General features: G+C 45.4%; 1 protein-coding gene and 1 long non-coding RNA gene across 3 annotated transcripts in view; one reads left to right on the top strand and one right to left on the bottom strand.

The window, feature by feature from the left end:
* Positions 1-26,079, top strand: part of PEX14 (peroxisomal biogenesis factor 14) — a 67,634-nt gene that overhangs the window by 1,405 nt on the left and 40,150 nt on the right. For both annotated transcript variants that reach the window (XM_064396861.1, XM_064396862.1), the window contains exon 2: positions 3,061-3,108. In XM_064396861.1, the coding sequence (XP_064252931.1) occupies positions 3,061-3,108 (48 nt within the window). The remainder of the gene's footprint in view (positions 1-3,060; positions 3,109-26,079) is intronic.
* On the bottom strand, positions 21,824-25,602 carry LOC135285204 (uncharacterized). Its single transcript, XR_010350181.1, has 2 exons — positions 25,350-25,602; positions 21,824-22,662 (listed from the first exon to the last, which is right to left on the bottom strand). It is a non-coding gene; the product is annotated as an uncharacterized LOC135285204 (long non-coding RNA).

Genomic DNA, 26,079 nt, shown 5'->3' on the forward strand with positions numbered 1-26,079 from the left:
TGGGCAGTGTACAGGGCTGGCAGTTTCTGAGAAAGAAATCTGGTCAATTGGCAAATGTGGTTTCCTAAAAACATTCAGCTTCCTTTGAGTTTGGATATTACATTTTCCCACTGCACACTTAAAACCCCCTCCATTTATTTATGTTGCTTTACCTCAAAATAAAGTTCAGTGTTTGGAAATGGGAGAGTCTTGCTTCTTACCCTCATAAATGCAGGCAGAGAACTCTCTGGGTATTAAAGGTAAAGAGGAAGTATCAGGTTCTGCCCCTGCGTGCAGCAGTGCTGGGTCCTCAGGCCAGAACGAGTTACTTGCACTCCTTCTGGTGTCTGTCCTGCATCAGACAGGGTGATTTGTGAGGAGCCTCTGGTCTGGCTGCTGGGCAGGGCACTGGACAGGGCACTGGTCAGGAGCCTCTGGGCAGGGCACTGGTCAGCAATCCCTGGGCAGGGCACTGGTCAGCAATCCCTGGACAGGGCACTGGTCAGCAATCCCTGGTCCAGCCCTGAGCAGGGCACTGGTCAGCAGTCCCTGGGCAGGGCACTGGTCAGCAATCCCTGGTCCAGCCCTGTGCAGGGCACTGGTCAGCAATCCCTGGTCCAGCCCCGGGCAGGGCACTGGTCAGCAATCCCTGGGCAGGGCACTGGTCAGGAATCCCTGGGCAGGGCACTGGTCAGGAATCCCTGGGCAGGGCACTGGTCAGCAGTCCCTGGGCAGGGCACTGGTCAGCAATCCCTGGTCCAGCCCTGAGCAGGGCACTGGTCAGCAATCCCTGGTCCAGCCCCGGGCAGGGCACTGGTCAGCAATCCCTGGGCAGGGCACTGGTCAGGAATCCCTGGGCAGGGCACTGGTCAGCAATCCCTGGTCCAGCCCTGGGCAGGGCACTGGTCAGCAATCCCTGGGCAGGGCACTGGTCAGGAATCCCTGGGCAGGGCACTGGTCAGCAGTCCCTGAGCAGGGCACTGGTCAGCAATCCCCGGGCAGGGCACTGGTCAGCAATCCCTGGGCAGGGCACTGGTCAGCAATCCCTGGACAGGGCACTGGTCAGCAGTCCCTGGGCAGGGCACTGGTCAGCAATCCCTGGTCCAGCCCTGAGCAGGGCACTGGTCAGCAATCCCTGGTCCAACCCTGGGCAGGGCACTGGTCAGCAGTCCCTGGGCAGGGCACTGGTCAGCAATCCCTGGTCCAGCCTCTGGACAGGGCACTGGTCAGCAATCCCCGGGCAGGGCACTTGTCAGCAATCCCTGGGCAGGGCACTGGTCAGCAGCTGGACCAGGCCCCGCAGTGCTGCTCCTGCTGCCCAGCCTGGCCGTGCCTGCTGGGGACAGGTGTCCCCACCTTGTAGAAGGTGTCCAGCCCATGGCAGGGGTTGGAATGAGATGACCCTTAAGGTGCCTTGAACCCAGCCTGCTCTGTGATTCTGTAACTCTGTGTCCCATCTCCTGTGGGTCTCACACTGGTGCCATTCCTCAGCCTGAACTCTGAGGAGTGTTCAGTGCTCACAGATTCTGGGGGCTTGGGTGGAATTTGAGAGAGTCTTGCAGCTTTGCCTGGGAAAAGGGGATGTGATTGAAGGATATATAGTACAGTGGGTGACTTTTCAAGGGGACAGTTTTGGAATTAAACAAACCAGTGAAAATATCTTTACAAGTCTCACAGAATGTCAACACCGCTCCTCTTACGCAGCATTGCAGGTTTGACACTGTTACCAGTGCCTGTAGAAAGTTGTCCCCATTGCACTCTAAACGTTTAGAGAATTTGATAAAATATTTGCTTTCTGCCCCTGGTGATGTTTGCTTATTTATTGCCAAGCTTTCAGCATGAGACCATGAGTAGTGGCACTGCCTCACTTAACATGTTTATGTTTGGGCCCCATCATGTTTCCTATTACAAATCAAGTTAATTTAGATGCTGAAAAGGGAGTGTCAGATGTCTTATGGCTTATTATCTGTTTTTCTTAGTTTAATTTTCTCATTCTCATGAATTAATATATTGCCTCAAGCAGTGTGGGGAGAGGGGAGTACTGCAGCTCAAATGAAATCATTTACGTAGATAGAATTATGTTGTAAAGGCAATAAATATTTCTACCAGAGATTTTAAAATACTTTGTTTTGTTTAGAAATCGTGTTCCTTGGGCCTTTAGCAATGTCTTTACTAAAAATAAGCAAAAGAAAAGATCCTGTCTCTCTGTTACTGGGGTTTTTTTTATAATAAAAGAAAGAGAAAAGCAAGATGATGGTGTAGTCCGTGAACAGGTAACCAATTTCAGATTTGTCTTGGCTATCAGTGTTTCTTCAATGCTAAACACTTTGCTCTGGGAATTTCCTGAGGATATGAATTCAGTGGTGGGTCCTTCCTTCCTCCCTCCCACCCAGAGGTTATGGCAGGTGATCTCAGAGAATCCCTGCCCACCTGTGAGGTCTGGCTGGGTCTGGTGATCATCCTTGTCTGGATGCAGATGAGGTGCAGTATATTTGAGTTTCTGGCACCCTCTTGTGGTAAATACTTATTTTATCTATATTGTTTTAGTGTATGTTGCAAATGGAAAAAATAAATGTTGAGATACTTTGAAGGTGAGGCATAAAAGTGGGGAATAGAATTGGAGTACAAAATTTCATCTCTTAATTATGTGTGGGAAGCAAGGATGGTCCTGGTACTGCTGTCAGTTTGTGAGGTTTAGGTAAATCATGGTTATTTAGAAATCTTTAGAAGAACGGTTCAGAAAACAAAGGATGCATTACTGGGTCCTGGCAATGGGAGAAGTATTTAAAGATTTGTGTTGGTGTGGCCTCTCCTCTCATGCCATCTCTCAGGAGCCGTGCCAGCTCTCGCTCCTGACTCCCTAAAATCAGTTCTGCAGATTCTGTTAACTCCCTTGCTCTAAAGGGTGAATTCATACATTTTGCTGTGGCTCTGGCCTTTCTGTCTTCAGGCACAGAGCTGGTGCTGCCCGCACAGAGCAGCACAGAGCAGCACAGAGCAGAGCGCTGCGCACGCCGCAGAGGGTGCTGCTGCAGGTGCCATCGCGGGGCAATGTGACCTCACTGTCTCTCTGCTCCACAGGCTGGCTCCTGCCCTGCGACCGAGAGCGCCGCGTCCCGGGAGCCGCTGGTAAGTGCCTCAGGGGCACCACAGAATGCCCTGCTGGTAACACACTCTTTGCCGCATCGTTTTCAGCCTTTGTTTGGCTTTTCCGTGAAGGGGGTAAACTGCCTCGGGTGGCCTTGCTGTTCTCACCTCTGAATTCTGGTCTGTGGCCACCAGCTCCAGTGTGTCACCTGGGCCGTGGCCTGTCCGAGGATGTGCTCTTGTTCAGAGCCTCTTTAGGAAAGAGTGAAGGATGCCCTGCGCAAGAGATTCACAGTGCTGTGCTCTTACCAAAACCCCTCTGCTGCTCAGAGACCTCATTCAAGCTGTCTTTGTATTCAGAGGCATTCAGAGTGAGCTTAGAAATGTTTGTCAGCTGGCAGTGCATGTAATCCAATGTTTTTACTCTAGAAGCATTTTGGAAAGGGCCCTGGGATTTTTTGTGTATGAGGGTAACTCAGAGAACCCTGTTTTGTTTGCTCTTTTATGGTGATGCAGAGTGGGAAGTGAGCCACCGCTGGAGCTGCAGTATATGGATTTTACAACCTTGGGTTTTTTTTCCTTCCTTCCTCTTCAGCCACCTATAAATCAGCCAAAACTGTGGCAAAATTCAGCCAATTAGCCAATGGTTTAGTCCTAAATATAAAAATCTCTGAATTTCTTCTGCTGCTTTCATTTGTTGATCATAGCTATTTGCAGGGAGAAGACTCAAGTACTCACTGGCCACATCGAAGTATTTTTACCAAGTAACTCTGACCTAGACAACCCAGGAGATGATTTTTTAAAAAAGAGAGATGCGAGTAAAGACTGTGAGCCAAGAAAAGTCAGTAAAATGCATCTCATGAAAAGTTTGTTTGTGAGTTCTGTTGCAGTGGCAGTCTCTCTAATGAGATTGTGCCATCCCTTAATTGCATGGACATCTGTACATGAGATTACCTGAAGCTGCTGTTGGCACCATGTGCTTTGTGGTGGGTTTGGTGGTTTGCTTTTGGAGGAGTTGGTTGTCCCTGCCTTAGAAGGGTCAGGGCAGGCAGAGATCATCACAGCCTGTGCTGGTCCACAGCTTGTTCTTTCTCAAGGCAGAGTCTAACATTACCTTAGATATGATTAATTTCTTACTGTATATGTGACTGCAGAATTGCTCAGAGGAAGTGTATAACAGTTGTGTATCTTTCTGTTTGGGTGGATATTCTTACTACATAAAATTATTTATACACTTAAAGAACTCCAACATAAACTTTATTCTCACGATGGTGAGTCTAGCATGTGAGCTAATTAGAGCCCTCTGGACAGTGGAGGTTTCCTTCTTATTTTTTCATTAACTTTTTAAAAATAATAAACTCTTACAGCCTTTGTCACATTTGTTTAGGAGTCAGGATTGCTTCCATCTGCTCCTCTGTGGACGCCTTATTAAATGAGCAGGTCTGTGAGCCAGATGACCTGACTTCCAGCATCCTGCTGTGGCTTCCCTGTGGCCAGGATCGTGCAGGCTCCCTTCCACACAGGAGGAGATCCTGGCCCATAAACCAGGCTCAGGCACTGGTGCTGTGTCATAAAAGTGTTCAGGGAAACACCAGAGAGCCCTGGCACAGATCCAGCAGCAGCTCCCTGGGGGGCTGTGTGCTGGGGGTCACCCTGGACTCCACCTTTGCTGGTGAGCAGTTGTAGAGTACAGAGGAGGGAGGAAAGAGTCTCGTGACCAAATTCTGCTCTGCACCCTCTCACCCTTTTTCACTTTATTGGCGAGTGGAAGGATTCAGTGCTTCACAGGACTGACCTGTTTGGATCACACCAGCACACAAGAATGAGAAAGCAATAGAATTAAAACACCTTGCATTGTATCAGCAAATGTTTTTACAGTCTCAAGCTGGTTTTGTATTGGATTTGTGATTCTACTGGACACTATCCTGCAAGCTGCTGAATGCAGCATCTTGCCCTGTGCACAAGGACACTGTCTTCTCCCTACCCTGTACCCCTGCCTACAGCCTGCTGCTTTCCACAGCACCCCAGGAGAAGCCAGGATTCCTAGTTGTTTGCACAAGGACTTCAGCATTCTCTGAGACCCTGTAGCAGACCCAGTCTGACACATCCCATTGTGTCCTGCGTTTGGGTCTTCCAGGGCACCTTGAATGGTTTATGGCCCTACTGAGGCCTTCAGAACGCAGCCCTACAAACTCATGTCCAATCCAAAGTGCTCTTTGAGCCTCCAAACTGGAGATAACAGACCCAGACTTGTGCCGTCAGTCCCTTGAGTCATCCTTGCGACGAGCAGGCAGGGTGGGAAGCCGTCCCCACAGGAGGTCACTGTGCCAGGGCATGGCAGTGGCAGTGGCAGTGGCAGTGGCAGGGAGGGTGGGGACAGCCATAATTCCTGCACCGTGTGCACGCTCATTTCCCGGCTGTCGGTCGTGGCCCATTAAAATCCGCCGTGTAGCTCCTGCTGGGAAGTGTAACCTTGTGTTCAGGGAGCGTCAGCATCTCGCTCCGCTGCTGTTTACAGCCGCGTTTGTCAGCTTCTCCTTGAGCCCGGCTTATCAGTGAGCACTGCTGCATCCCTGCTGCTGCAGCAGCCACCCTGATAAGCCTCTGGACACTTGTGGAATTGGAATAGGTTTGTCTTTTTACAGCCGCTCAAAGCAAAGTCCTGACATGTGCAAAGGATGTAGGACAGACTCTCTTTCTGCGAGGTTAAACCAGGGGAAAATGCCCTTTACGTCAGGAATCTGTTTCCTTGGTGTAATATCTCTCAGAATGTATTTAAATCATCTGTTGAGCTTGTTCTGTTTCAGCACTAGCAGAGTCTTGTAGCTTTTTAACCATCTTGTGCTGCTTTTGAGGTGTTTTCAAGAGCTTGAATGTTTTTGCTGTTGGCCCTTGCTTTCTGCCCAGTCTGCTGCAGCCTCTGAAGGTTGTGCCTGGAAGAGCCTCCAACAGGAGCCTGGGCTGTAGGGAGAACCTGAGGAAGGAGAGTTGTCAGTGGGGCCTTTCAGCGTGCTGTTTGTTTGTTTGGGGTTTTTCCTATCACAAAACACGTTCATTCCCTAGCTGCTGCTTGGTATCTGGAAGAAGTACCAGCTGTAAATATGAATGTACTAGCTGTAAATGTAAAACACTCGCTTGGTTGCTCACTAAGTTACAAAATCCCTGGGTCAGGATTCTTTTGCAGATTATTTGATTTTTTCTTCTTTTCTTTTTAGCATGTTTTGTTTCTTTCTGTTTCTTGCTGCAGATAAGAGCAGTTAACACTGAAATGTGGACATTTTATTCCTTTTTTTACAGGCTGTCGAGAGGTACAAGTTAACAAGAATTACTGCTGCCTCTATAGCAATTAGTGTAGAGTTTGTTGGAATGTGCTGGAGCCCTCGTGGCTTTTCCCCACCCTTTGTTCAATTGATTTTTCAAATATTTAAGGGTCAGGGTAATGGCCAGAGCACTTTTAACTCCCCTTTTTGTGCAAACATCACAGGGTACACTGCAGTGAGTGACAGGCAGTAGAATTATTAAATCCTTTCTGGTTTGTTGTCTCATTTTACACCTTATCTGTTCTGTTAAGCTTCCTTTCAAGTAGAGTGCAAGTACAGAAAATTTCATTTAGGTTTCTGAGAAAGGAGCTTTGCAATTGAGATTTTACTTTTAGCTCTAGCTGTTGTCACTGGAAGTTGGTGGAGACTGATTCTAACAAATACTGTTGTCTTTACCATTTGAACAAAACCATGAGTGGGAATGAGGAGAGGCTACAGATTTGTGTAATAAGATTTGAGGGAGCTTGTTGGGGTTCATGTTAATTAAGAATACTCCCCATCACATTTCTGTTTTCCATTTTCCCACCCTTTGTTGTTTAAGACAAGATTTATACCTGTTTACTGTACAAATTTTCTGTCTGCCACAATGGGTTTGTTCCTGGTGGTGGCGTACACTGAATGATTCTCTAAAGGTAAATCCATCCAGAGGGGATTTCCAGGCAGCCAGAGTCAGTAGGTAACTAACTTCCAGCCCCCAGGGAAACATGAGTCAGGGTGATTTACCACTGCCAGCAGGAGAGGGAGAGAGCCCTCAGCTCCAGGCCCTTCCTCCTCGTGTGGGATGATGCTGCTGATGGTTTGGGGAGGCCCTGCAGCTGCTGCTGTGCCATCCCAGCGCTGGCCAGTAATTCCACCAGGCTGGGGAGGGCAGTTCCTGTGCAGATTTTGGGTTTATTGGGCCACGAGCAGGGAGTCAGAGGTGTGTGACTGCCACGCACAATAACCTTTGGTTTGCTGCAAAGAGAGCTCTGTGGTTTACTAAGCACAGCTCTCTTGTGTTTGACCTTCTGATAAGTTCAAGATTATTGGGTTTTGTCTGTTTTTCTCCCTTTCTTCTGGGTGTTCATTGACTTCCTCTGTGGCTCATGCAAAGTGCACTTGCTTAATCTGTCGATTCCTTTTACTCTGTTGATTTAGACAAATATATTAATGTGTTCCAAGCACACAGATGCAGTTTGACTCACTGAGCATAGTTAAAGAAACACTGTCATACCAGGTTAAACTGCCCATTTGAGGTCAGTGGAAAAGTTTAAATGACACTTCAGAGTGGTGGATGAGGCAGCACACCCAGGACAGGGACAGTCTTTCTCTGTCAGGGGCATGAGTTAGGAGCTCATAATCTTTTTTGTGCACTTGTGCAGAAAGGCTCTGAAAGCAATTTCTACTTGCTTTTCAGACAAACCAACATCTCTGGTCAGAAGACTTTTAAAATGGTTTTAAAATAGCTGCAATACACTAAGTTGTTCTTTATGATCACACAAAGAAAATAAAGTTCAGGGAGTTAGGTTAGAGTCTTCTATAATGTTAGGTGTGATTTGACTTCCAGAGATGGCAGGTCTCTCACTGAAGGTAAAATGGAAATTATGGTGCTTTGAGACACTGGAAAAACACACTGGCACACAGTTAGGAAATACTTAACTCTTGGTATTTTCCCCTTGAAAAAACCAAATTTTTATGTTCATGTGATGTTTTCAGGATCTGAATGTGCTGCACCTACAAACAGTGTTTTACAGCTCGCGTCCTGCTTTGCTCAGCTGGCAGGAGGATTGGGAGCTGTGTGCCCCCCAGCTGTTGGCATGGGGGCACAGCAGAGAGGTTCCTGCCCTGGGAATGGCTGTGGATCATCCCGGCAGGCACCGTTCCTGCTCCAGATGTGGGAGCTGTGCTATGTGCAGAGCAGCTTGTAGAGGGCAGCAACTGCCCGCAGTTCTGTGTGCTTGAGGAGAGGAGGGACCAGCTGAAGAACTTCTCCAGAGTGACTGACTGCGTTCTTAGCTTCTTGAAATAACTTTATGCAGGAACTTGTTCTTTGGAGTGCCTCTTGACTCCATGGTATTAAATTCCTACTCTGAAAAGCGTTGCTAGAGATTGTTGATTCCTCTCCTGCCTCTAACAGCACCGGAGAGTCGGAGTCCTTTTGCCCAGGCACTGCCTGTGCCATTGTTACTGCAACCAGAGCCAGTCTGGAGACAGCCTGGGGTCCATGTAAGATTAGAGCTGCCTGTGTGGGGTAACTTCCCTCATTTCTTGCCTTCCTCCTTCCTTCTTGGTCTTCATCTCCTACTTTTACCTAGCAGATCATGCAATTTGAAAACATTTGCCATGTCTGTGGCATCTTTGTTGTGCCTCAGATTTGTTCATCACATTAAAAGAGGTAGCAGGGGCACAGAAGACAGAATATTCAAGAACCTGAAAGAACTTTCTCTACAGCACACAGGAGTACATTCTTCAGATTCTTCTGATGCCAGCACCTTCAGAACCAAGATTTGCCAAACTAGGAAGTTGAGAGTTGGTACAAATCTTGGATTTGGAGTCCCTGACCGTCATACTTTAAAAGGAATTTTCACTGCTTTTCGTATTTCTTGTATTTCTCCATATGTCACTTACATGGCAAATCTTTCCAAGCAGTCTAACAATATTTGGGGTTTTTTTATTTGTGTTTGTTTTGTGTGTGCATTTACATAGCATCTCTCTCTGTTACATTGTACAAACTGTGTCCTCTTCCCAGCTGCCACCCTGTAACACACTTCCACAAGTGTCAGTCAGAAAAATAACAAAGAACGTACGCCTGGCTTTTTAGTAAAATTATTGTACAGCTGGAGAGAAGCAAGAGAGGGCACTCACAGTAAGTGCCACTTCTTTACATGCTTCATCTTCTGGTTAGAGCAGAATTCTCCTCTGCTGTCAGTGTTGTGGTGTTTTGTCAGGCACCTGAATGGCCTGAGTGATGGTATTCTTTGGGATACAGCTCAGCAGTAGAGGACAGTTGCTGGAATGGAGATTCCAGCAATACATTGAGCATTCCCTGTGTCTTCCAGCTTGCTTCTGTTTGTTTTGTGTTAGATCCTAAGTGTTTCCTTTCCTCCTTAAGCATCTGCACCCTTCAGATGTTTGCAGACAGTTATCACATCATTTCTCCTTCCCCCCACCCCCATCCTGGTCTCTTAGCCAAGCTCTACATATTTAGCTCATTTAATCTTTCCTCATAAGTCAAGCCCATAATTGACAGCTCTGACACAGGGAGTCGCATTGGTTGCACATGCTGCCAACAGGATATAAATACTTTCTGTGCAGTGATTGAGAATTACAGACAGGACTGAGATGAGCCTGCCCCCGGCCCCCCAACACTGCATTTCTGCAAACCCCTTTCCTGACTCAGGTTGCCACAATTCCGTAAAGATGGACTTAGTTTCCAGTCTAATGGTCAGCTGCCAAACAGCCAGTAGGTCTCAAAGCAGTGGAGTCAGGTCCCTTGGGAAATTCAGGACTGGTGCCCCTGGGATTCCAGCTGAAATTCTTGGGGGTGGTGCTGACTTCCCCCCAGGCTTGTGGTGCCTCAGGCTGCTGAAGGCCATTCCCCTGGGAAGGCAGAGCTGAGCTCCCTGAGGGGAATGGCTCCTTCCCTGCCAAGGGGAAGCTCAGGTGGCACCAGTCCTGCAGGCAGGGCTGGGGATGGGGTTGGGGGTCCTGCTTGGCCTTGCAGGAGCTGGAACCCAGGAGGGTTCCACTGGAGGAGGAGAAGGCTGCATGCCCATGCATGGGCACACACATCTGCTTCCAGCTAAATGTATTTGCAGGTGCTTTATGTGACCTGTCTGCTCAGGTTTGCTGCTTTCTCCTGAAGATGATGGGTGAGCCAAGGAAAGTTGTGGAACTGGTAGATGAGCTGCCTGGCTTCTGATGTGTGCTGTGTGAGGCTTCATATGCCGAGCTTCCCCAGTGGCTGCCTCACAAACCTTACATGTATTATTGCCAAGCATGCAGCATAAAGAGAACATTTATGAAAGGGAATATCAGAGGAAACATTATAGCAGGGACCTTATAGCCTTTCCATTATTATGGTTTAAATCTTGACGTGGTCTTTATTTGCAGTGACACTGGGACCAGTAAAAAGTGTTTTTTTCTCTTCCCTTCCCCTCCCCTTTCTCCCTCCTTTTCATTCTTTTCTTCCACATCCTGTTCTGAAGCTGTGGTGCAGAGATACAAATCGTTAAACATGCGAGTCCTCGGAGAGCCAGGTTTCAGTTTGTGTGGAATCAGCCCCTTTTGACTCAGAAGTTGGAAACCAGATGACTCACAGTGATGCATGTTTGTTGTTTTTAATAACTGTCGTTTTGCAAAATATGGTCAAAGCTTCAAATCATGACTTCTGGAGTAGGGGTGGTGTGTTTATTTTTAATTTGGGAGGCTATAAGCTGGAATGAGTTTGTTGCTGCTGCCTTCTCTTCACATCTGAAGTAGAATTAAAGCATTGAAAATGTGAAAGATTTTAGACACAATTTTTTCCTGTTACCTGAAAAAAAATTATTTTCTTAATGAATTACTTGAAAAGGCTCCAGGTGCCAAACATCTGGTGGGATTGTAGGCCCCTGGTTTATGTTTATATTTTTTAATATATACCCAAAGGGACAGGTTTCTTAAAAAGGAAGCAGTCAGATGTTTTGAATTTGTGGAGTTTTAAAAAAATAAATGCAATTCCTGCTTTATCATTTCTATTTCTAACCAAATTCTCATCTATCTCCTTTCATTTAAAGTAAGGTAGCAAGTATAGTATTTTAGTGCCAAAATTCTTTATTGGTAAAATCTTGTAGCAGTATGGAAAATATGAAAATAGCTACATATTTAATTTTCTAGAGATTTATTACTGCTTGTACAGCAGTTTGTAAACTCTTAGCTTAGTATTAAGTGCTTTATGACTTTTTTTTGTGTTTTACTTCTTAATTTGCCCAAAGAAGTATTGTAATTTATGGAAGTTCTGCAGGTTCGTTATGCAGTCAGTTAATTTGAAGTGTGGATTTACCAGTAGAGGGGTACCAGGATGAAGATTTGACTCTAAGTGTAAAGTGGCCTTGTGACAGACTTTGTCATGGCCATGGGTTTTCCTCCAGTTCAGTTCTCAGATCTGGGTGCTGTAACCATGTCTGTCCTGATTTATATGATGCTCTGTTGCAATTGCTGTTGCACAATGAAGGGCTGTGCTCCAGTCCAAGGCAGGCAGACTCTCAGCCTACCTCAGCCTGTTGCTTCTTGTTAGAGAGTGAGAAAGCAGCTACTGATTTAAAACAGAGCTTTGGGTCTGCTTTTGGGCTGAGATGGGATATCTCTCTAGTGGTTACAGTGCTACAAAAAGCACATTGCCTTTACTCTGAGGAACACACATCTGTGTGCTGGCTACTGCTGCCCAGCTGTGGTCTGATTCCTTAATCCTGTCAGGAAAGAAATAGCTTCTGGTCTCTATTGTTTTAAGGTAAATGTACTTGCTAGTGAAAGAGAGTGAAGCAGTGGCTGTGGAGGCTTGAGCTGCCCTCTCACTGCGAGCTGTGCCAGCGGCAGAGCAGGATTCCCACCGTGGCACGGGGAGATGCCCCTGGATCCCAGGAGGCCGCAGGAGAGTTCAGCTCTCACCCCTCGGTGCCTGACTTCCCTCTGAAGCTGCCAAGAAGGATGCCAATTTTTCCATTTAGCTGACTATTGTGTAGACCTTAAAAGGGAAGGTTTTAATGCAGTTGGCTGTGATATGGACTGTTAAAGGGAAGTTATTTATTTTAACTGGCTGCTGTATGGATTATTACGAGGGCATTCTTTCAGCTGCAGCTGTATATTGACTGGTGGATGTGCTGGGCTCTATTGGTAGTAGCTGTCATATTGACTGTTACAGAAAAGATCTGTATTTAAGCCATAACACTGCACTGGGATCTCCCAGGCAGGATATTAATGCTAATTCATCTGCTCACCCCCTGCTGTGAGTGTTATTTGTTTAAATCTGTAGAATCCCACAGCGCATTTATATCCTCGCTAGAGTGAGCTCCGCTCCCTGTAATTATTTAACATTATATGCTGATATAAATTGTAACAGTTAAAGAATGGTAATGAGTAGCAAAAAAACACAAACTTAACCTTAGAAATGGCAGAGTCAGCTCTTAAAACAACAGCCAGCAACTTTCACTGTTCCCTGTCTTTTCCCAAGTCCATATGCACAATATTGTGCATACATTATGTGTGTGCGTGTGTGTTCATGCTCGCACTGGCAGCGGTGCCAGGCAGGGCTGTAATTATGCAGAATGTACTGTGAAACTTATGCACACTCTTAATTACATACAGTGCCTACGTACAGCAGGTTTTATCTCTCTGCAGCTCAGCTCCTTGATGAGCTGCTCTGATAGGTGATTGGAGTCGGGGCCACCACGTCGACAGAGGGAATGGAGCCCCTGGATTCTCCTCCCAGGGAATTGTGTCCCAAGGTTAAGCTGAAAGCCATCGGGTGTCACTGTTGCTCTGTGTAGGCTCAGCTGGCAGTGGATTTGTGTGGCAGTAAAAACTGGACTTTGGAAGTAGTATTTTTGGCTATAAACATCCAAGGCATTTACACATAATTTATAGATGAAGTGCATGTCCATACACACCATTTAAGTGTGGGTGGAGTGAGCGGAGGTGGCTCTGTTGTGTGTTAGCTGACTTTTTTCTTTGCAGTTTCTGTTGCCTGCTATAGCATTCGTGTCCCAAAATGCCACACAGGATGGGCAGCCACTGCTGAATAGCTCTGCATTCTGCTCTGGAAGTGACTGTGGTTCAGCAGTGATGGCCTGATTTCTGTATGTAATTTGCCTGTGAACATTAACCTGTGAGCAAATTTTTGGATTTATGATGTGACAACTGTGGTGTAGAAACAGAAAAATTATATTCGGTTTAGATTTCTTAAGAGCTTGGGAACTACAGGGATTAAAAGGTACTGTAGACATTTTTAAGCTGTAGTATGTGTGTCAAAACTCATTGAAAAATCAGGTTTGCATTCAAACAGTTCATCAACAACATAAAAAAAATTCACCAACTTAAAATGGAGATGACAGGGAAAAGTCATGTAAATAGCAAAGAAAATGTGTTTTAAAAAGACTTTATAGTCCGTGTCCCTTCTGATTTCAGGTAGGGAGTAGGAGCTGGAGTAAGAGGAGCTGAGCTTGCGCTTGATTTGCAGAGCAGCGTGATGGTCGGTTGGGCTGCGTTGGCAGCATGGACCTGTGCCAGACTTCACCACAATTCATACTGTGTCAGTTTAATAAATGCACTACTTAAATTATGAAATTACAAAAGAAAAAAGAGAATGCACTTATTCAGACTCTTAATACATTAAAAATAAGGCATTAAAACACTGCCTTTTTTTTTTCCCTTCCAGAATCAATAATGAACAGGAAGGGTTGTAGACATTAACAGTCATGGACATTCAAGCTCTTATACATAAATTATCTTAGAAAAATGCACATACGACTTGAATAATGTAAATACATTAATGCATTTAATAATTTAAACATTAAAGCGCATTCAGGAATTCGTGGCAGAAGCTGTTCTGAGATAAGGAACGGTCCTGGAAGTTGTGTGTCCCGAGATCGATGGCTGGCTTCTCCTTGAGAAAACTCTCTGGGGACGTCAGGCTGTGCAGCTGCAGTGACCGCCTGTCCCAAGAAATCCCAGGGCACTGCCAGCTCTGCTGCTTTCCACCTGCTCTTCTCTCCCCACCACGTGCACGAGCCCGTCTGCACAGGACATCTCCGGGTCCCCAAAAGGCCAGGGTGCACTTTGACATTTTGGTTTCTTCTGTGGAAAAAACCCAGAAACAGCTGTAGGTGAAACGGCTTCAGAGAATGAAAGTTGGTAAGGTTGTCAGTTGGAGAGAGTGAGGCTTGGGGAAGTAGTGCACTCCAGGAATGCTTGGCTGTTTCTTGAAGCCCTGAAAATCAGAAGGTTGGCTCCAGAGTAGTGATAAATAAAGGGATTTATTCCGTTCCTGCTCCTCTGCTCTGTGGGTTGAACCACCTTCAGCACTGCAGAAGCACCTAACAGGAACACCAAGGTCCCCTCATACAATGCATTTTCCTGAAGATTTTAAGCTCTGTTGTTTTTGCTGATGTACTTAAATTTGGAAGGCGCTGTATCCACCCCTCATGCCACTTTTCCTGGGTTCATAGCCTTGCTTTTCTTGTCTCTCCTGCAGGCAGGTGCTTTGGAGGTCATTTTCACCCTACAGCCCCACCATGGAGTGGGATAAGGTATCGTGTTCAGGCCTAGATACTGATGGAGCTAATGATGGATCTAATAAAAAAGAGCTTAGTCTGATCCCAAAGGGAGAAGAGTTGGGTCGGTTAATTAAAGGAGCCTGGCACAGAGCACCTAGTAATTATAGGTGCAAGAAGTCTGAATTTGAAGAGGATGGTGCAGCTGGAGAGGGAGGCACCCAGAGCTCTTAAGGCTGTGGGCAAGAATGCAGCAAAACCAGATCTGGAAGTCAGACCCGGGCAGAATTCCTTAGTGAATTCTTATTTATTCCATTTTTTAATGAGGACCTGAATGTCTCGTTATGTATTTATGTTTTTGCATGCACATGTGTATGTACAATTCTAGTTACACCCTATGGCTGGGAGGGTGGTTTTATTAAAGACCAGAAGATTGAGAGACAGATGTTTTAAGAGACACAGGCCTTGCCCTATAGTAGTTTGGGATAATTAATGCTGACTGCTGCATTGGTTGTATTATCAATGCTGCTGGGTTGTTATCTCCAGCATCATCCCAGGAGCCTGTATCACTGTGGGGCAGAGGGGCTGGTGCCACCAGGACCTGCTGGGAAATTGCTCCTGAGCTCTTGTGTAGGTGTAGGGTGGGGAGCAGTGCTGTGTCATCACACTGTCATCACCACTGCTGTGTCTCTTTATAGTTAAGTTCCTTAAAGCAGAATTTCTCAAACTTAGGTTAGAACTCCAAAGGGATGCAAAGGCTTCAAAGGAAGTCACAAAGTCACTCTCCAGTAAACAACTTTCTACTTGTAATTACTGTTTGGGACTCTGTTCCTCCTAGTTTGAAGAGCTAGCATTTACTTCAGTAACTCTTATTTTCCTGAAGGAACTTGATGCCATCTCAGCTGAGGAATGTGGGATGAGCCACCACAATAAATGAGTGAAAAAGGGAGTCAAGCTTGCATAAATTTTGAGAAGCAGTGCTTTAGCAAATTTTATTTTCTGGGGTTAAGTTATGGAACTGGATCTATTAAGGAATGGATCTATTAACTTTACCTGATGAAACAGTTATTTTGTCTCCAGTGGATTTCTCAATAGACCCCGTCTGGGGAAGGTAGGACTGTCTTTGCAAAATGTATCATTAGTTTTAGTGCTGAGACTAAATAATCAGTCAAGGAAGCTGCAGGCTTTCTTCTGTCCTTTCAGCTGGTGTGCTGTATAGTGATGGGTGGATTGGACTAGAAAATGAAATGTTAGTTCTGGGGATTTTAGATCAAAAGGTGAGAAGCACCAGTTTTTCCAACTATAGGATAAGATGGTGCACAGAAGAAAACTGTTCTGAGAATTTGACTTGTGTGCTCCTTGGCTGTGCTAAGTGTAAAATACGCAAATGTTAACTGAAGACACCTTTTCTGAACTGTTGCAATGAGGAATGCTCATGGCCATTTTGCCCAGTTCCGGTGAGTTTGTAGCTCTGATCACCTGTACAAAGGCAGACCCGGATACCTGGAGCAGGCAGTGCCCTGTGAAAGGGAATAAACCTCAGCCTCCCACACCTGCGAGGGCGCAGCGTCGCTGGTGGTAGGAAGGGGTGTGTCTCTTGGATGTGGGAAGCTCCTGCAGGGGATTTTTCATAATCCTGCTGAGGAAAGGACTCGAGTGATGGGATGCTCTGGATGTGGCCTGCAGGGAAAGCAGAGGAGTGGGTGGGGATCTCCCTGGGCTCTCATGGCTTAACAGCCATGTTTAGCTGGATTTAGGAGGTATAAGCATTTATGGTAAATTCTACTGCTCTATCACAGCCTGCTTTCTGCTTTACTAGCTTGGTCTCCATGGGGTATTCCATACATTATCCCATTTCACAGCCTGAACTTTTACCCCTACTTAGAGGATTACGTGGGGCAGAGATGTAAGAAGAAAGGGAATCTTGACACTACTCCACCTTTTTATCTCTGTAACTCCATGTATATCTATCTGTCTGCTCTCACAGGGGCCAGGCCTTCTGCCTTCCAAAACCCTGCCTGGAAATTGCTGATTCAAGCAGGTAGCAATTTTAGGGCTCCTTACGAAATAAATGCCTCCTGTGTGCTCCCCTGGCACTGGGATTTCCTCTCTGATTTATCCTGCTCAGGTCTGCTAATGTCCCTTGACTAAACGGGCCGTGGTGTGATGGTGTGAAGGTCATTTTCTATATGCAATATACATTTCTGCAGTCATGGTGGGAGGGTAGGACATCTGAAGCAGCATATCCTGCTGGGAAAAGGAGGAAGAAAAGGATAGTCTGGCTCTTCTTTTCACAGCGTCTTGTGGTGGGATGAAGGTTTTGACAGCCTAATTCAGCATTTAGAGAAAGAACCAAGCAGAAAGATTCCCCCTCACCCACTCCTTGCAGCCCAGCTGTGACAAACTGACAGATAATTAACAAATCAAGACCTCCTATTAGCCTTGTCCCTGATGCATTAAAGCAGCTCCTATGTTGCATGTGTCCTTTGGCTAATGCCTCTGCTTTCTGGCTGCAGAGTGAGGTGGGTACATCCCTCCAGAAAGGCAAAGGGGCCTCCAAGATGCCATGCACAGATATTTCCAGGAGCAGAAGTTGTCTCTAAAAGGAAGCAGTGGGCAGCAGGTGGGAGAGCAGTCCCATGACTGCATGGCAGTCACTCTGATGGTGCAGTGTGTCTGTGGAGTGTCTTTTGGGAATACAGGGCTGAAAGGGATGTATGGAATTATTACTGAATCCCTCTTGTTTTTACAGAAAATGACATGAGTTGAAGCAGCAATTGACAGGGCAGGTTTTTTCACTGGGACTGACCAAGCCTGTAAATATGACGTGCCAGGAAATGTGGTTTGTGGTAGAAACAGACCTAATGTTAAGATCTTAATATTACATTGTGAGTAGTGAACTGGTGCCTGTTCCTCTGTCCTCAAGTTGCTGGAACTGTGGCTAAGCCCCAAACAAGCAGCTTCTCTTCACTTCAGCTCCTCTTTTGGAGAAGAATGGTGAGGCGTGTCAATGTCCCTCTAGTTCAAGACATTAAATAGACACAAGCCATTGGTTCAGCTTAACACATGTTAAAGGAGAGAGAGATACCTAATTGCATCAAAGCCACTCTTAAGTTCATGTATGTGGAGCCCATCAAGCTGAAAGCATCCAGACAGCATCTGCTGTTATCAAATCACTCTTGAGTCGAGCTAATTAAAATAGAGCTTCATTTTTCTGAACCATTGTTTGGCAGGAATTTGAAACAGGTCTAACCCAATTTCTGTGTGTTTATGAGCCTTTATTATATCAAAAGTACTTTTCTGTAAATGTACAGGGCAGTGTTAAATGAATTGATCCGCACTGTATCACTGTAGATGCACTATGGGCTTCCTAATGATTTCTCTTTTAGCTTTTTCCAGATACACCCCAGAAAAGCTTGCTTTGTCCCTTATCGTGTCATCTTCCTTCTCTCTTTTCCTTTCTATCTCACTCTCAAGAAGGTAAATGTCCTTGTATTTCTTTCTTTCATATCCTCCTCCTCTACTCTATTGGGATTTTTGTATTATTAAAACATTTACACATTTGCTGCCACATGCAAATGCAGAATAATAAACCAGGACTCTTTATACTCCAGACAAGAGCAGGAGGTCTCTCACCACTGATTTTCACCCTGTTCTCATCCCTGTTGGTTAGGGGATGGAGAGGAGGGGAATCTAAATATTGCTGTGTTGGATCTGTTTGATACAGGCTTTTTTTTCTTTTTTCTTTTTTCTTTAATTTTTTATGTTAAACATTTTATAAACATTTATATTTCACCATTCAAATTCCTCTTTGTAATTTGCTACAAGCACAAAAGTTAAAGAGATGTAGAAATTTCTCCCTAAAGACAAGTTGCACTCTGTGGCATATGAAAGCTAATTCATGAATATTCTCTGCAGAAAGGCAATACCACAAATATGGCCAGTCTGTTCAGAGCATTCGAGTTGGAGTGGCAGCCCAGGGAAACAGTAAAGTCAGGAAATAACTATTTTTCTGGTACCCAGTACAGCTCAAGTTGTTCATAAGATATTCTTGAGTCTCACATTTATATCTGAGCAGTGGATTCATAGGTACAATGAAAGAAAGTTAAGGATTAGCATTAAGTAAAAATCCGGACAGTGATCTGTCATGAAATATCCCTGCAAAGGTGGTAAAGGCTTCGGACTTTTAAGAATAGATGGAAAAATACAAAATAAAACCTATTTTTCTGTATAAACTTCAAGGAAGTTTGCTCCTTTTAACGCAGTTAATTCACCTTGGAATGGAATTTTAGTGCATTTTATTTTGCATTTAATGCAGTTACTTCTGGATGTGTATATTCAGCTCCTCTGTACAGCCCAAGAGCAGTGCACAGAAATGTGTACTGGGGGCAAGTGCAACGTTCTGCCATAAGCTAGCCTGTGGGGAAGGTTCTATTAGATGTTCCCAAAATTGTGAAATATTATTGTGTCCAGTTCTGTGCTTTTAGAGAGCTCGTTACTCAGAAGTTTGCTCTTCTGTTCATTGACAGTGACTCTCTGCTGATTCCTCTTTTAATAAATTGAAGTGACTTTAATGCTGGCAGAAAGCAGCAGTCTCAGTATTCAGAGGGCACAGCAGGGATGTTGTGCTGTGTGCTTTTTCTGTAAGTCTTGTAATCAGACCTAATCTGAGGGCCCTGCTGCTGGGGGCTTGCCTGATCTATTTATTCCACTCCCATCTCCTTTTCTGAGCCCATCAAGGTGTGCAGTGGGTCCTTTTCTTTCCAGCAGCCATCTCATCAGTGTGGCCCCCTTCCCAGCCAAGGGACAGGGCCATGGCCTGGAGGGAAGAGTTTCTGGTAAAGCACAACTGTATGGGTAAATTCAGATAGCCTTACATGCAGAAATAATTCAGACAACAGCAACAACAGATCTGCTCTCATCATGGCGAGTACAGGATGAATGTCTCAGATCAAAGAACATCCTTGTAGGCTTTCCAGCATTTCCTGGATGTGCAGTTGTTGCTGTAGTTTCTACTGCAGGAAGAAGTTTGCTGTTCTAGCAAGAAATACTCTTTGTGTTTTACAACACCAACAACAAAGTCAAGCATTTGGTCTTAGGATCCAAAAGCCCAGGAAATGCATCTCTGGGGTTCCTCGTCAATTTGGGACCTAATGAAATATAGAAAATACTCAATAAAAGCACCCTTATTGCTTTAAATGTTTAAATGTGGAGTTTTTAGCCATCAGGTTAATGTTTTTGTATCTTTTTTTGATTCGATTGTGAGCACTTTTCCAGGTATCTCTGCCACTTGAGCACTAATTGGATTTCCACAGATAAACGGTGCTAGCTGCAGCCCTTACATCACAGTGTTTTTACTTCATCATCATTTTATTTGTTTTTACTGTAAAGGTTAATAAATCTTGCTGTGTTTAGAGTATGAAACAAGGCAGGCAGGCAGGCAAAGAACTGCACCGTGAAGGGGTGAAGTTTTATATGCTGCTTTCTCAAGTCAGAGGGTGGGAGGAGGAGCAGCTGCCCTTTGTGGTGGTTCTAATGGGCTGCTGGGTGTGTTAGTCACCCAGGGAGTGATCCATAATCCTTAAGATAAAAAGCGTTGATCTCTCCACTAGTTCTCAGACAGAGCTCTAAGGCATTTGAATTGGGTTACCATTGATTTAAGGTGGGGAGAAGACTGTAGTGTGGGTCTGCTTAAAAAGGGATATATGGGATTTATTTAGCTTATTTAATTTTTAAAAGAATATTGGAAGCCTTTCAGTGCAAGTGTGCCAAGTTCCCTATGGATTCTCAAGGAAGTTAATATATATAGTACTTGCCAGTATTTTAGGGAAGAACTTACTGAATGGCAGATTTTAGTCAAAATTTAGGCTGTAAATAAATTTCGATGAGAATTTATCAAGGTCCCAGATGTTTGCTGTCTCACTCATGTGTTCAGGAAAGTGTGTATTTTTTTAGCTTTCTCATGGTTTCCTGGGAAGGTGAGCTTGACTTCCTACCACAGCAGAGGCTTTCCAGCCACCAAGGCAGTGCAGAAGCCCTTTCTGGCCCTAGAGGGATTGAAACTAGTGCATTTCAAACACCAAATTTTGGACTTTGTGGCTTGATAGAAATCGATTGACCGGCCTGCACTTGAGCCAAAGCAGCATTAAAGACTGAACATACTTTTTTTCTGTTACGAAGATATAGAAATGCTTTGTGGCTCCTTTGGATCAGGTGCAGACTCCTGTGAAAACTGCATTACAGCCTCGGGTTTCCAGTCGTTCCAGTCTGTAGCAGCAGTGGCCATTCTTCCCTTGGTGTTAATTCCCTGCTGTGGACCCAGATTTCAGAGAGATTGTTGATGCTTTCTGCAGCATTTGTCAAGGAAATGGCTGCTTTCTTTTTTTTTTTTCCTGAAGTGAGTAATTGTTTATTAATTTTTCAGCACATAAAGAGCATAATTATAATAGTCCCTGACATGTGCTGGCTGTGCCAAGGTTTAAGAAAAATAAAACCCAGTAGAAGTGCTGTTTTGAACTGTCTCTGATTTTTCAGGCCTTCCTGCTTTGGACTCAAATTTCTGTGTAGGAATTTGGGACAAGCACACAGGCATCAGTTTAATTCTCTGTAGAATTAATTCTCTTGGATGTTTTAACTCAGTTTAGGATGGTGGGATCTTGCTCAGGTGTTTTGAGAAAGAAGAGGAGGTGATCAGTACGGTGGAGTTTTTGGTACACACAGTTTTTTGGTACACACAGTGCTGTATAGGTAGAGCAGCATCCTGGATTTGTCCTGACACTTCTATGCTTTGTTTCTTTAAGCAGTGAATGTAACATCCATGAACAATGCTAGATTGACCCCGGGGGAAAATGAAGTGGGCCCATTGTTTGCAGAATATTTATGGTCTGGACAGCTACCATGGAAATGTTCCTGATGTTTGCCATTTCACTGTGTTTCACCCCTGTTGTAGAGGAAGCAACCTAAGAGTCGACAGGGAAGCTCAGCTGCTTTTGGGGCTGGTCATGCAAGTTGCTAGATTTGCAGGAGGAACTGTGTGATGTGAGCTCTGTTCTGCTGAGAACTGGACAAAGAGAAGGGACGCAGCTGCTTTTGAATCTATAAAATTATTCCACTTGCAGTCCCCACAGACGGGGCAGCTCTGGCCAATCAGGCTTCTTGCCCCTTACCTCGTTTTTCCCTTAATGGGGCAATTAACAGCAGGAACAAAGTGCATGGTCTGCTCAGTCTTTATTATTATTTGTGTTGTAATAAATGTTAAGGAGGCCAGTGGCAGACCAGCACCAGGCACTGTGCAAATGCAGAGGAAAAAGACCATTCTTGTCCCAAAGAGCTCGAAGTAAAAAAATTAATTTACAAAAAAAGGACTTTCAGTATTTGAAGTCCTTCTCCTTTTGCTGTTTATTCCCAACTGCTGTGGTTTGCATGATTTATTGTGCACCTGTCACAACTTCCAGCTTTTTTAATGTTTTCAACATTAAACCTTTTGTGTGTTAGATTCTGATGATCCAGATAGTTTCCTCCGATATCTCCTGTATTTATTCTGTCATTCAGGTCTTCCTTGTCCTAACGTCATCACAGCCCCCTGACTTCAGCCCAAATTGTTTGGGGCTTTATTGCTGAAGGGAAACATTAATTCTCTATTCTATATTTCCTATGATTTAAAAATTCTGTGAAATGGGGTTCTTGAAATAGGAGGTTTGAGTAATAGTAACTTGCTGTTTTTTCTTGTCATGTGAGTCTTTTCAGTCTAAAACATCTTTATAGCTTCTTCTACAGATGGGTTCTACTTTTGATCCTCTTGGACTAAATCTAAGCCGTTGTATTACTGGATTTGTCCAGTCTCTTGACTGTGGAATTAGAAGGATCTGAGTAAGTGTGAGCAGTGCTCCTGTTCTGGTGCATCTCTGCTTGATTCAGCCTTCTGGAGTCTCCCATTCAATAGTGATTTCAAGTGCTGGGGCACAGTTGTTAGGTGTGACACAGACTTCTATCCTCACATCATTCTCCAGCTCCCTGTCATGTGAATGAACGTCCTGCAGTCCTTGTCTGCCCTGCAGTTAAAAGAATGAAAACGTAATAAATTACAGCTTCATTGGTTTTTACATTCTACACATGTGAAGGGAACAGGCTGAACGGGGTTTCTTTTGAAAGCTGCTGTATTTGGGCTCTGCAGTAATGGCAGTAGGGATAGAGAGAGGAGTGAGGAAGGTGAGAGTTGGAGGTGCTGCTCCCCTGGAGCCTGGATCACGCATTTTTTTCAGTTGTGCAGCCAAGGACTGGTCCCAGTTCTGCTGTAGTGAGCATCCTGGACACTCGGTTGCTGCATTCCTTTGGAGAGACTGAGCTCAAGCAGCAGTGCTTTTCCAGCACAGCCTCAGTGGGCTCGTGCAAGAGGGAGAAGCAAGTTGTGGGAATGGGGTACTGTCGTGGAGAGCGATAACAATTGTCTTTGCCGAGCTCTGACCGCCTGTCTGGCGTCTCTGCTGGCCCCTGGGGTCGCTCGGGTGACCTTGTCACGGCTCTCTGGTGGCAGCAGCTCTGTCACCTGTGCCGCGACACAGCCGCACGAGGGTCCCTGTCCCAGCCTCGGGACCCTGGCACTGGCGCTGCTGCTGCAAGCACAGCCCCAAACGCTCCTGCCAGCCGGGCTGCGGGATGCCCCCGCTGCTCATCCCGCTGCAATTCCTTCTTTGGTGCTGCCGAGCGCAGCCAGCCTGCTGCAGCCTAGGCAGCACGACAAAAAGGCATTGCTAAAGTTGATGTTTCCCTCCGAAAGCGAGGTGATTTCTCTTCAATAAAAAAGTTAAAATGTTTGAACTCTAGAAAAAAGGTTCATGCTGCTCACTGGTTAAATTTATTATGGCTGCATTATCAGTTTAATACATTTAGTTTGCTCTTCTGCTCATATTTCTTATAAGATGTTTTTCCAGCATTTATCACTTCCCTGTAACAGTTTTTATTGTGTTAAGCCTGATGTTATGAAGTCTCATTTGGAGGTGTATTTCTGACATGAAAAAATACCTATCTAGCACATTTTCTCTGCAAATTAAAATAGTTATTGTATGTTTCTTTTAATGTACGTGTAAAAGTTTCTGGTTCTTTTTAGATTTATGCATGTAAGTTTAGCTTGAGTATTATTCCTCCTAAAAAGACAGGAATTTTGTCAAGATGTCCACTGTGTTCTCAATCGAATTATAAAAACCTGAAGATGATAGATATTTCACTTTGAAAGGTGACTACTACACAGATGAAGTCGCTACTTTTCATAAGGGTTTTTACTTCATATATCAATGTGTTTTAAGAGAGACTTGGGTCAATAATACCATGCTTCAGAATTCCCTAAATACATATTTACACAATAGACCTTAAAATATATTAGTCTATCATGTCAGCTCCTGTACACTTCTATCCGGGATGTTTTATGTCCTTAACATATGATACAATAAAACTTTATTTTATATAGCATTTCTCATACAAATTGTATCCTAAAAGGCGTTGTGTGGGGTTAAACGAGACTTCCACAAGGTTAAAATTAAAGGCAAAGCTGAAGGGTGCAGGAGAAGGAAGGGGTTCGCATGGGATAGCTGTATTTAATTGAACAAAGGGAACCTGAGCGGGGAACACACGGAGCTGAGCGCGTGTGAGCGCGGCTGGAGCTGCAGAGCAGGATCCCTGCGAGCGCCGAGGTTATGTGAGGAAAGGCTTATTCCGTGTGAATGAAGGAGGTGGAAAGGTCACGCCTTCAGGAGCAGCTGGAGGAAGTGTGGAGTAGCTCCTGGAACAAAGCAGTTGAAAGCAGGGGCTGTGCGGAGTCCCTCCTTTGTGGTGGGAGTAGCAGAGATGAGGCAGAGCGCGCTGCAGGGGAGGAAGGCAGCGCCGTGCCAGCTGAGCTGCGGGGTGGGCTGGGTGGCAGCGGGGTGGCACAGCACCGGGGATCTCAGCTGCTCCAGCGCCGCTGCTCCAGCCTGGCCCCGGCGCTCCGCAGGCACAACACACTGACAGCTCACATGCCTTTTTTAACGGCTTTTATAATTTTTTTAATTTTTTTTTTTGGTCACCCTGTTCATGTAAATTAAGTAAGGCTTTTTTGTATGTGATAATTATAGATAAATGTATTTAAAGTAGATCTGGATTTTGTAGTCCTCAGGAAAAAGAGGAAGAGCAATTTTTCCCCCCGTCCCTGTCATGTGTTCGTTTTAATGAGCAATTTTAAAAAATTGAAAATAAAAGAGGAAAATGAATAGGTGTTGAACCAGCCTGTGATATGTAAATGCCAACTAGTAATTACCTAAAACCTCAATTTTCTTTCTGTTTCATCTTGCAAAACATTTCATTTCCACTGAGTGAAAACACTTAATTTGGGGCTCTGACGGCGGCGGCGGCTGCGCCGCCAGGGGGCGCGCGGGGTCCGCGCGGCCGGAGCCGTGAGGGAGCCCCGGGGCCGCGGCCGGAGCCGTGAGGGAGCCCCGGGGCCGCGGCCGGAGCCGTGAGGGGTCGGCTTGGAAAGACCTCCGGGACCACGCAGTGCAGCCTGTCACCCAGCACTGCCCTGTCAGCTGCGCCAGCGCGCTGAGAGCCGCGTCCGGGCTTTCCCTCACCGCCTCTCTGGGCAGCCCCCTGATGTCGAGTCACCCTGTGAATAAATTGTTCTGGTGTCCAACCTGAATCTCTCCAGGTGCAGTTTAAGACTATGTTTTGTCATGTCGCTTGTTTTCTGGGAGAAGAGCCCAAATCCCACCTGGCTACAACCTGCTGACTGAGAGTTGTAGAGAGCAGAAAGGTTTTCCCTGAATCTCGTGAACCTCGTTTTGTCCAGGCTGAGCGAGTGGCCAGTTTCCTCACCCTTCATGGGTGCCGCTGAGTTAGGTGTCACACATAGTCCAGGTTCCGAGCACCTGGGATTTCCCCTTTCTTTTTCCTTTTTTTTTCCCTTTCCCCTTTTCCCTTGGTTTGGCTATTTTTTCTTTCCTTTTTACTTTTTTTTGGTTGGTGTTTTTTTTTTCTTCTTTTTTTTGGTGTGTGTGTTTGTTTGGTGTTTTAGGGTGGTTTCCCCCCCCCCTTTTTTTTTTTTTTTGGCTGCTATTCTGTATTCTCTTAGTTCCAGGTTCTTCATCTCAGATATGGCTCAAAGTGTGTTTCTTCCTCGCCTTTGTTCCCATGAATCTTCCTTTTCTGCCTCCCATGAATCTTGCTTTCCACTGTATTTTTTCCCCCCTCACTATTTTACATGAGGGCTTTGCCGTTGTTGTCACAGCATTTTTAAACTTTTCTCCATCCAACTCTGAGACCTGCCGAACTTGGTAGGTTTCTAGCTTGTGTCTCAACCGCAACAATTCCTGGGGTGGTGTACGTTCTCATGTAAATCTCAGTGAGGTCACAGGGGCTTTGAGGCGTCCCTCGTGCCCGCAGTAATTCCTGCCCGGGCCGCGAGCGCGGCTCCGCGGGGCGCGGGGCCGGGGCCGCTGCCG

The sequence above is a fragment of the Passer domesticus genome, chromosome 22 (assembly GCF_036417665.1).
Source record: "Passer domesticus isolate bPasDom1 chromosome 22, bPasDom1.hap1, whole genome shotgun sequence".
NCBI lineage: Eukaryota > Metazoa > Chordata > Aves > Passeriformes > Passeridae > Passer > Passer domesticus.